The 12,264-nt window shown below is 45.2% G+C and overlaps 1 protein-coding gene across 1 annotated transcript in view; it reads left to right on the top strand.

Annotated features, from left to right (window-relative positions):
- The window catches only part of GPR19 (G protein-coupled receptor 19), a 154,609-nt gene extending 146,875 nt beyond the window's left edge, over positions 1–7,734 (top strand). Inside the window, exon 3 of the mRNA XM_085650536.1 lies at positions 4,821–7,734. Within this exon, the coding sequence (XP_085506662.1) occupies positions 4,821–6,105 (1,285 nt within the window). The 3' untranslated portion in view covers positions 6,106–7,734. The remainder of the gene's footprint in view (positions 1–4,820) is intronic.
- Positions 7,735–12,264: the final 4,530 nt, after the last annotated feature.

Genomic DNA, 12,264 nt, shown 5'->3' with positions numbered 1-12,264 from the left:
CAGACCAATTACAGGTATCCGAGAAGTACAACACAATGTATGTTCTCAGGAGACTGCTTCAAGTTACAGAAACGGGCTTCTCCTTAAATACAAAATATCATGCTTCAGGATACATTCCTTGTTTTACAATATGGTCATCTACATGTATCCATTACAAACGAAAAGGCAGAGTCATGATGACCATCCCACATTCCAGTTTAGCCAGCCCACAATTATTTACCCAGCGAGGCTCAGATCCCACATCAGATATCAACAGGCCCCAATAAACACAGCCATCTCCTGTTTGGAAAACAAGCCATAAAGCAGGAAGAGTCAAGTGTGAAAGAGATTAGCCGGAGGCTCGTGTGGGATGAAAAGGCTTTATGGTGTGTCAAACCCTGATGCTAATCGCAGGTGGCCGTAGGACGGGGAGCTCGTGAGACCGGACTGACCTGGGGCAGCGGAGCCATGCTGCACGGGTCACAGAGAAGTCAAACAGAAAGTACATGTGTTCTAAAGGCCCGTACTTGTTTGTAATGTGTAGCCTATGTGAGGGCAACCATAAGATGGCCACCGCTCTAAGATGGAACCCACGTAGTCAATGTATAATATCGTATACACAGTGCATTTATCGCTAAAACGTTATACAAAGCACTTGTACATACCGCATTGACCATTCGCGGTTCGCTAATACCGGAATAGACAGGGATAGGGCCCTGCCTCCCACGCGGTCCCAAATTTCAAAGTACCACATAATCGTTATGGAAGGGTTGGCAGGGGGCCTTGGCCCCCTCCATCCTTTGGTATATTTGGTAGTCCCACAGCGTTCAATATTGTCCCCCTACTCTTTTAACCTCTTTGTTGCTCTTCGGGCTTTGGTGTTAATGGACATAGGAGTCCATTCTCACGCGAACGTCAATGAGCCTGAGTTGTTATTCAACTTCATCCAAGGACGAGTAATGACCAATCAATGACGTTGGATGGCTCGGAATTGTCTCAATCTAAATCATGAGGAAACAGAGTTTTTTTAACTTCTTTTTATTGATCATACAATAAATCCTAGGATTACAAAGATCCCACTGTAGCCGTGTGCACAAATGGGTCATAGAACATGCAGGTTTACTTTTTTCACCGGTACTCCAGGCTCTCCGGTCTGGTCCCACCTCTCCGTACATTAAAGACATCGAACCCTGAGATGGAGGCTTCAACAAATAGTGTGAAAGGGTCTGTGCACGGACTTCTCCTACAGACATTCCACTTACCCAAAACCTGTTTTCTGGGGCAACCCCTGCTTTCATAAACAACCTTCTCAGCCATCATGCACCAGTCCAAGCCTTTTTTCCAGTCTCAGAGTTGGAGCAGACGCTGCTCCCCACAATCAGGCAATGTTACGTTTGGCAATAATCATCCCCAAGGTCATCCAGATCTGTTCCTTGCCAGAAAACAGAGGGTTTGATTACAAAAATGTAATCCATCTCCGTGGCCCACCTCTATTGAATCAGCTCCCATTCCTGTACCAGTCGTGTAAAATCGTGGATTTTTACTAGATGCCAATGCCTCCTCAATCTCCAAATTATTAGGGTAACTGGCACACGTTTCTGGCAACTGAAATTACACAGAAAAATCAATCATGCTTTTATTCCCACTGGTTGCATAATCAGGTGGTAACTACTCTTAGTCAGTTTCGCTTAGACAGTGTTAACTCTTGTTACTTGAACCTGCCTACCAAATCTATCCGAAAGCTGCAATTCATTCAAAAGGCAGCTGCCCGGCCCATTCCTAAAACTATTCTGAAACAATTGCATTGGTTACCAGTGAAACATGGGATTCTCTTTAAAAACAGGGTTTTAGCCCACAAGATTGTGCATTGGGATTTCCCTTCAGTTTTCATCTTTGTTCCAATGGTAAATATTTGTTATCAGTCCTTAGAAATAAGATCTCCTCATCTTTTAGGCCATGCTCTCTCTCACGCTGCGACAACTTTGAAAACTTTTATTTATTTTTTATTTTAAGATTTATTAAACATGAACCCAACTCAGCACATACAGTTCTTGGGTAGATACATGCTCATCCATTTTGAACAGACACATATAGGTACACAGTAGCTTCCAAAACGTCATAAATAGAATTATACAGCATTACATCAGTCATATACAGTAAAGTTTCCCAAAACAAGAGAGCAATTTTGCCAAGTTGTACAGGAAATTGTAGCTGGCTAACACAACCTGTGCTAGGGGTGCAGTTCAGTGTCAGTTGAAACATGCAGGGCTTTCCTCGATTTAGGGTGACTGTGTCGTGCGTGGGGCATCTATAGGGTGCACAGTAGATACGCTTTGAAAGGGTCCCTTATATCTTTTGGGCGTGAAGTCAAAGGGAGGAGCTCAGCATATGTGAGCGTCTGTTCCTGCCAAAATGTCATGTCATTGATCCACTCCTTAAATGTAGGTATTCTGCCCCTTCCCCATCTGCATGCTATTCTCCTCTTGGCCAATAGAAGACTAAGTGAAAAATAAAACGGCAATATGCAACAATAATGTCCTCCGTGTAGCCCAGCAGCGCCAAACTTTGAAAACTTTGTTATTCAGAATGGAGTGCAGTGTTTCATTTAGTTCATTTGGCTTTTCTGATTTACCTAGCGCCAAGAAGGTTTGCTAAATACTGTGCTTTATAAACACTTTAAATAAATTAAAATGACTTGCCAGGGCCGGATGGGAACTTACTCATGGAGAAATAAACCCATTTTTCAACAGGCAGGTGGCTCTGGGACGTAGGTAGAACTGGGTGGGCACTTACATTCTATGTGATATATTGGAAAGTGGGTAGAACTGCAGGGGATTCAGTTAGTTGTCAGATAAACCCCTGGAATACAGGTGGTAATGGGGAAAGCAGTAACATATCACAGCCTCTGAAAGAGTGAGAAAGAGCACGCATAGTTTAGTGGTTGGCTTTTATACGGTTCTATGCAGGTCCCTTGTGAATTTTATTTTGTGTGTTGGAGTGCCAACCCCTATCACACCCCGTAATCTGCTGTTTACGCCAGAGGCGGCCATTCTGCGTGCTCGTGGGGGAATCTTAAGGTGAGACGAGGGAGACCCGCCAGGCATGCGTGCAAAGACGGAATCTCTACTTCACGCTGTTGTAGTACGAGTAGAGTTCGAAGTCCTTTGTTCTGTATCCGGATTTCAGGAAGGTCCAGGTCTTTACTTCCGTTCTGAACTTCAGAGGCTCCTGCATACTTCAGAACTCAACTGGCGGGAAGTTTGAACGCTGTTCCTACAGGTATCCACACTTGGGTGGCAGAGCATTTAGTTCCCTGAGAATTATCCACAACTGGGTGCTAGACATTTCATCCACCGAGATGTATGTCCCTGTTTGAAAGGTAACTGCAAACTGTGTGTGCTCAGTCACATTCTTAAATCGGCTGACAGTCATTAATGACTCTGAATTATCAGAGGAAGCGCAGGTCCATAGACAATAATCATTTATAGGTTTGCCCTTATTGGAAAAACGTCATGGAGTTGTTTTCCCCAGACCAGCTCCTGGTAATTCAAACAGCTGATCCAAGCGGTGTCAGGGAATATTAAGTAACATTACAAAAAACAGAAGCACATTCCCCCCTCTGATACATAAAACACAGTAAATCAAGCAAAAGAGCGCTCTTTTGCTTGATTTACTGTGTTTTATGTATGCTATATTGTACTGTGCTATTTTTGTCCATTGTTGTTTTTATATGTATGAATTTGGTATATGTACTGTATTTTGTAGTTTTTTGTGTTGGGCATATGACTGTGTTCTCTAAATTACTTTTATTATATGTTTGGTTTTATATGTAATTAACTAGTAGTGATTTCACTACAACACTATAATGCATAGTATCATTTTAGATAAATAAATGAAAATGAAAGAAAAAATAATCTAACTACTCCTTTCGGTCTGTGGGCACATCTTTATTTATGGACTTATTGCCTATATAGATTGTATCAGAGGGGGGAATGTGCTTCTGTTTTTTGTATTGATTATTCCCGGACTCCTTTCCCCTCCTATTTACTGACTCAGGCTCCCTCCATGTTTTTCTACTGATATTAAAGTAACATTGCCATACAGAGGGAAAAGCATTAAAATAAAATAAAAACCTTTCCGTCTGCATTGCAAGGAAATCAAAAATAATCTCTCTGGAATTGTCTTGTAAATCCAGCTGTGAGCGGAGGACTGTACCCAATGCTTAATTTAAACCGGTGGAGTATTTCCCAAGAATAAGAGAGGGAAACACACACAAAGGGGAACGAAGAAGGTCAAAAAAGATGGAAAACCCCTCAGTAAGGGGGAATTCAGTAACCTGCAAGAATAAAATAAAGTGACAAAGAGTGTCTGGTAGCAGGTTAAAGAGGCTTGAGGTCAATAAAAAATTAGGTAGCCTAGAACTAGTATTCTGCGAGCTGACATAATAGTGCTGTCTACTGGCTTTTGAGCAGAGCTTTAGGCAGCGGTACTCATTATTGTACAAATTAAGCACTGACTGTACTCCTGCCTGCTCCAGACCCCTAGAGTATGTCCACCAGCATGCATTAACCTGCCTGCCACCTAGCCAAGCGAGGCTCACTGGCCTGCATTGAGTCCATCGGAGAGGAAGCCTCAGTCACTGAAAAGGACTGAGGATTTGTAACATGTGCCCACCAGTGTACATGTCTAGCCAACCCTCAGGCTGAAACCCAGGATGTAGAAGCCTTTGCCGAGGTACATACTTGAAGAGAAGATGGGGCAAAATCAGAACTATGGTAATTGTATATAGATGGTCTGGTTGGTGTTATTTTAACATATTGTTCTTATTCTTTTCCCTGTAGAGATCAGAAAGCTAAAGAGAACATCATGGTCTTTGCTCTCCGAATGGACAACAGTCATCCACCCTTTGTTGTCCCAACTCTTCTTCTGCCGCTGCAGAACAGCAGTCCGTCCGAACACCCAATGCTTCTGCTGAGCCCTGACATGACAAGCCATTACCGAGAGAACAGCAGGCATGGTGCCAACAGCACAACCTCACAGGAGCACCAGCAAGTACTCATGCCTGGGGAAGTCGTTGCAGCCAGCCTGGTTTTTGGTGCCCTCTGGCTGCTCTCCGTCTTTGGGAATGCATTGGTTTGCCTGGTCATTCACAGGAGTCGAAGGACCCAATCCACAACCAATTATTTTGTGGTTTCCTTGGCTTGTGCTGACCTGCTGCTTAGTATAGGCAGCACCCCCTTCGTGCTGCTCCAGTTCACTTCAGGTCGATGGGCACTTGGTGGGGTCATGTGCAAGCTGGTGAGGTATTTTCAGTATCTGGCTCCAGGGGTCCAGATATACGTCCTGCTCTCAATCTGTGTAGATCGTTTCTACACCATCGTCTACCCTTTGAGCTTCAAGGTGTCCCGCGAGAAGGCCAAGAAAATGATTGCCGCCTCATGGGTATTTGATGCTGCATTTGTTTCGCCTGTCTTCTTCTTCTACAACTCTGATCTAGGTAATCATTGCAACTACTTCTTACCAAACTCTTGGGACGGTGCCATCTACAGTGTGGTTCACTTCTTGCTGGGGTACCTCCTCCCGTGTGTCCTCATTGTCCTCTTTTATCAGAAGGTCATCAAGTACATTTGGAGGATCGGCACAGACGGGCGGACTGTGAGGCGGACTATGAACATCGTCCCTAGGACCAAAGTAAAAACTATCAAGATGTTCTTGATGTTGAACGCTGTGTTTCTGCTGTCTTGGCTGCCATTTTACATAGTTCAGCTCTGGCATCCCAGTGAAGCTGACAACAGAAAGAGCTCAATGGTGTTTATGGCCATTACCTGGATCTCCTTCAGCTCTTCTGCATCCAAGCCCACCTTGTACTCTATCTACAATGCCAACTTCAGGAAAGGGATGAAGGAAACATTCTGCATGTCATCCATGAAGTGCTACCGCAGTAATGCCTACACCATCACCACCAGCTCCAGGGTGGCAAAAAAAAACTATGTTGGTATTTACGAAATACCCGCCCCTGCTAAAACAATCACCAAAGATTCCATTTATGACTCGTTTGACAGGGAATCAAAGGAGAAAAAGCTTGCCTGGCCAATAAACTCAAACCCGCCAAATACATTTGTGTAATGGAACAATAGTTTGTGTGGTCATTGGGAAAAATATGTTTTTCCGCAGCAACAGAGGGTTGGATGTTGGTTAATAGTGGGCACCATAATTTCCAACACTCGCAGAGTCATGGGATGGTAGCCATATGTAACAAGGTACAGGGCTGTCAATTTTAGTTTATTAATAAGTTTATTCAAGCCATAATAAGATTCAGCACCAGGCTGGGATGCCTAAAAGAAGTTTCTCCCACCCAGAAGTAACCCTAAAGTGGGGCTATGTTTGAGGAATCTCGCTTTATACAATAGGCGGTTACTAAAGTTGTTTGCATTGGGGCAACAATGAGTTTGTAGTAGGAAAGGTTCAGTTCAAAACTTGGCGGCCTACCCACTCTCCACAATCTAAAGACAATCTCGCTTACAGGAGCTAAAGACTCTCCTTACAAGGAAATAAAACACACTAGGGTTTTATGAATCCAGGCCCTCCATAGGCTTACCAAGGCCCCCAACCATCTATTTTAGAAACCATGACATTGCCAGTGCCTGGAGGTCCAAGCCTCTGGGCTGCAGCTGTATTTCGGCTGCATCCTATAGTTGCAGGGCCGCTAACAGGGCGCATTTCCGACTCCGTGTTCTGACGTCCTGTTCTCTTTCCTTCACACAGATTTCGGGGAACTCCTATTGTCTCTGGCAGAATCCAATAATATTTCCCCTTAAAAAAAAAAAAATCATAAGGGGGGGGGGGCAAGTGTGCGTTCGCCCTATGTGAGCAAGCCTAACCCTTGCTGCTTGCAAGTCTCCAACTAATTCCACTCAGTTTCTATTTTTCGAAGTATTTTACTGTTGTTTTTCCAGTCAAGCTTCTTGTGTGTTTATATACAAAGCCTTGGACTACTCTGTATTCCGAGGCGGAACTACAGATACTGGCAAGAAACAGTAGTTCCTAAGAAATTGCTTTTATGAGGAATTTGGAAACATTTGAGTTGTCTTGGGCAGTGTTTTTAACAATTTGTGTCCGTTTTCCCTTTATGGTTGGGCTTATTTCTCATATAAAAATTGTTTTGATTTTACTCTCTTTTTTGCGTTCATCACAAATTAAAGGTACTGCGGGAGTAAAGAATATTGGATTTCAAGGGCACGTCTTGTTGGCCGATTCACATCTAGTTTGCATTTCCTGCTTAGAATATTTACGTCCCTTGAATTACTGTCACATTTGCTAATAGTATCTGGGTAACTGAAGAGCCTTCTCCTCCTGTGCAGAAGAGAGGAGCGGTGCTGCAAGGAACAGTCAACTGGTCACTTGATGTACGCAGTCAGAGGACCTCTGTACTACGTGCAGGACTGGCGTTGGCCAAGACTTCCGTGCTGCTGCGAGTGTTGCAGCCCCAGTTTCTTTCACCTCCACCATATGTTCAGGAGCTAATCTTCGAGGTTTACACATCCATTAACATCATCTGGAGATTACTTAGACTCTCTCAAGAATGGGATTCTCGGGCCCTTCATAACTTGTTATTCGGGAAAAGATAACCTTGGTTCTGTGGGACAAACTCCTTTAATCTGTACACGGTCATTCCATCTTGGGTTAATTTGTTTGGCCAACCCTTCCTAAGGGTCTGGCTCGTCCCCAACACCACCTAAACAGCGTGGAGAAGATACTGCTGTTTAGCAATCTCTATTTTAAGATGATAAAGAAAAAGTAACTTTGTCACCCTCGACAATACGAACTTTGTATATTAAATATCTCACCCCCATGACACTTTTGGGCTACTTCGGAACAGTGTATTGTTTTGGGTATAGTTGGGTCGCTGTTTCTTGCATTTGAGGCTGCGCTTATGTTGGGAAAGTTAGCATTTCAATATCAGTTTGCTTGCTAAGGTACCAATGTGGGATAGAGGGTTGTAGCTGGTGGAGGTCTGGAAAGGAACTTTGGTTATGAGGCGGACACAGCTCATATTCTTCTCCCATAGTAGGAATCCACTGATTGGATTTTATGTATTGTGGTTTTAAAGGTCTCAACTCACCATAGTGTCAGCTCACTATAAAGTAATTTCCAGAATACTAGATAATTTGGCCTCGCCGGCAATAGAGCATTCCAGAGCTTTGGATTCTGTACTCACAATAATTTTCTGTTCACATGTGGTTAATGTGTTGATTGATGGTACCCGATTAGAACTTAGCATGCGGTCTTCTCCATGTACTTTGGGACCATGTCTGTTCCCAGAATATTCGAAATTAAATCCTGGCTTCTGGCTTCCACCAAGAGCCAGTGGAGCGTATTCAATTTGGAGTTGGTTTGACCATTTTTCTTCCAATCGAGAGCCAACCTTCCTATGTTGCTTCATGGACACTGTAACCTATCACTAAACGTTTTGGGTAACTCCTTATAGGCAAAGTGGCAGTAGTTCAACTGCCTATACCGAATAGTCTGGTTAGCCGCACTGAGTGTTCTGTTTCAAGGTTTGACAGTGCCTTGCTGAACAATGTTAGTTGGAATAGTTTCTTTTTACAACCGGTTATGGGGGGTAAATGAGAAGTCTGAATACAAACATTTCTAGTGTCCTTATCATCAGAGCTGGGGTTTTGACGGTTTCCATTACAGCAGACCATGCAAATGTGATTGCACTGCTGTGTTCCAACCAGAATTAATATTTCAGTGTACGTATCACTAAGGCGTAGATGGAGTAGTTCCTTACCTGTAACTCCAGTTCTGTAGTAGGGGTATCTCTGTTATAGTCATAATCTATGAATAGTCCCGCCCATGTGCGGGGACCCCGGAGCAATCAAAATATCTCTTAAGCTGTCCTGCATTTGCAAACCTGCAAAGACACTTAAGAGACAGACAAAATAATACAGCATAATAACAATATGGCTGCACTGGCCAGCACTTCCTCTGAAGTGAACACAAAAGCCAAAATAAATTTTAAATGTCATTTTTATTCACATCTGACATGTTCCTTTATTGTATCACACTCCCTTCACCAAAATCCCTTTAAACAATAGAGAGGAAGGGGTGGACAGACAAGCCCTATAGGCTGTCATTATGTGTCTGCTAAAGGGATATCGTGCCTTTAAGAAACTCTCCAGAGACCCCCGGTATCCCGGATGCACAGCCAAAGCAAGTTACTTTCAGTCCTTTTTGAAGGTGTATAACAACAGGCCTGATACTGCCAGAATTACTCCACCGGGGAGGAGGGAGGGTCGCTTATGACTATAACAGAGATACCCCTACTACAGAACTGGAGTTACAGGTAAGAAACTACTCCTTCTGTAGTAGAGGGATCTCTGTGTATAGTCATAATATATGAATAGAATGGCAAGCCCATCCCAACCAACAAACAGCGGTGGAGTAAAAACCAAACACCAACAAACTACTGTGCAAACAAATTCCTCAGCGAAGCCTGTCCAACCTGCGCATCTGCCCTAGCATCAGAATCCAGGCAGTAATGCTTTGTAAACGTATGGACCGACTTCCAGGTGGCAGCCTTACAAATGTCAGCAATCGGAACATTCCTAAGCAAAGCTGTAGTCGATGCTTTGCCCCTAGTCGAATGCGCTGTAGGCTTACCCCCCAACGTCTTATTAGCTTTCTGATAACAAAGCTGAATACAGGACACAATCCATCTGGAGATGGACTGTTTTGAGGTAGCTAGACCAGTTCTTACTGAACCATAATTCACAAACAGTTGATCCGACCTGCGGATGTCTTTTGTCTTATCTAGATAGAATTTCAACACCCTACGCACATCTAGTGAATGCAGAGACCTCTCCGCCGGAGAGGAGGGATGCTGAAAAAATGTAGGCAAAGTTATCATTTGATTTACATGGAAATCAGATATCACTTTAGGCAAAAATTTAGGATGAGTACACATCACTACTTTAGAAGCATGGAATATAGTATACGGCTCTTGACAACACAGAGCCTGAATCTCACTTACCCTCCTGGCCGATGTAATGGCCACAAGGAAGGCAGCCTTCCAGGACATATGCTGCAAAGAAGCCTTATGAATAGGCTCAAAAGGCTCCCTCATTAATCTGGACAACACCACGTTCAATTCCCATGGTGGAGAAGGTCGTCTAACAGGGGGAAACACCTTACGCAAACCCTCCAAAAAATCTTTAATCAAAGGGATTTGAAAAAATGAGGTTTGGGAAGGGCCCTTTCTATACTCAGTCAAAGTTGCGAGATGATCCTTAATAGACTGAAAATTAAGCCCAGATTGAGCTAACTGCAGCAGATAAGGCAAAATAACATCTTCTTTACAGGATGTAGGGTCAATGTCCTTTGCCTTGCACCATAAGCAGAATCTCTTCCACTTATAGGCGTAAGAAGTCCTCGTAGACGGTCGCTTCGCCTCTTTCAAGATCTCCATACAGTCCTGAGGTAGGTTCAAGTGTCCATACTGTACTAGCTCAGGAGCCATGCTGCCAAACTCAAGGACGAGAGATTGGGTTGAACCATCTGTCCTCCGAACTTCGTGAGAAGGTCCGGCCGACACGGCAGGCGCTGGTGTGGCAGAACAGACCGGTGAAAAAGATCGGTGAACCACCATTGCCTCGGCCACTCCGGAGCAATCAGGATCATCCTGGCTCTGGATTGTGACAGCTTGATCAGCACCGCCGGAATCAGGGGAATGGGTGGAAAGGCGTAGAGAAAGCTGTTGGACCAGCTGATCCATAGGGCATTCCCCAGTGTCCCTGGTTGGTAGTACCTGGACGCGAAGTCGCGGCATTTGCTGTTTTCTGCCGTAGCGAACAGATCGATATCCGGAGTGCCCCACTCTGCGAAGACGTCTCTTAGCACGTCGTCGTTTAGCACCCACTCGTGATTTTCTTGAACGAGCCTGCTGAGCGCATCGGCTTGGGCATTCTGCACTCCCGGCAGATGGGTTGCCGTGATCGTCAGGTTCCTGGCCACCAGCCAATTCCAGATCGTCTGTGCCTCCCGAGACAGCGTGCGTGAACGGGAGCCGCCCTGCTTGTTGAGGTAATACATGGTAGTAGTATTGTCCGTCTGAACTAGCAGGGAGTTCGTCTTGAAGGATGGATGGAACGCCTTCAGGGCCAAGTGTACTGCTCTGAGTTCCAAAAAGTTGATGTGGTAAGTCATCTCCGTCTGTGACCATGTCCCCTGAATCTGAAGAGGGCCCGAATGCGCTCCCCAGCCCTGGAGAGACGCATCGGTCACTATGGTCTGGACCGGAATATCCTTGTGAAAGGGAGTCCCCTTGCAGACATTCTCTGAGGAACACCACCATTTCAGAGACTATAGAGCGTGTTGGGACAGATGAATCTTGTCCACCCAACGCCCCCGCCTCTGGTCCCATTGATCCTCCAGACATTCCTGCAGAGGCCTCATATGCAGACGTGCATTGGGGGTGAGAAAGATGCAGGAAGCCATCGACCCCAGTAAAGAGGACACCGTCCTCACTGTAGGAGAGTGGGCTGAGAGGAGGTGCAGGGCCTTCCCACGGATCGATAAGCGTCTCTCCTCCGAAGGACACACGCTTGCGTTCAAGGTATTGACTGAGGCCCCCAAGTACTGGAGACACTGCACAGGAATCGGCACTGATTTCGACATGTTGACGTGCAGCCCCAGGCGATGAAGCAAGGCAGCTGTCCTGTTGAAGTGACACTGGGCTTCCCGGAACGTGGAAGCCTTGATCAGCCAATCGTCCAGGTATGGATACACAAACACTTTGGTCTTCCGCAAGTGTGCTGCCACCACTGCCATGCACTTGGAGAACGTCCGTGGGGCAGACTTCGGACCAAACGGGAGTACTGTATACTGGTAATGGTTGTTGCCCACCATAAACCTCATGAACTTGCGATGCTTTGGTGCGATCGCCACATGAAAGTAAGCGTCCTGCAGATCTATGGCGCACAGCCAATCTCCTCGATGCAACTGAGGGTAAATCTGATGCAGGGACAACATACGGAATTTTTCTCTGCGGATCCACTTGTTTGCTTGACGCAGATCTAGAATAGGCCTGAACTCGTTCTTGTCCTTTTTTCTGACGAGAAAGAACCTGGAGTAAAGGCCTTGTCCTCTTTGCCTCAAAGGAACAGTTTCTATCGCCTTCTTCCTTAACAGAACGTCCGCCTCCCCCTGGATCTCCCGTACCATGAAGGGGGAGCGCACTGGTGGAATCTGAGGAGGCGGGCTGGTGAAACGAAGACTGTATCC

This window comes from Triturus cristatus, chromosome 4_1 (genome assembly GCF_964204655.1).
Source record: "Triturus cristatus chromosome 4_1, aTriCri1.1, whole genome shotgun sequence".
Classification (NCBI taxonomy): domain Eukaryota; kingdom Metazoa; phylum Chordata; class Amphibia; order Caudata; family Salamandridae; genus Triturus; species Triturus cristatus.
This window is presented reverse-complemented; position numbering and strand designations above follow the sequence as displayed.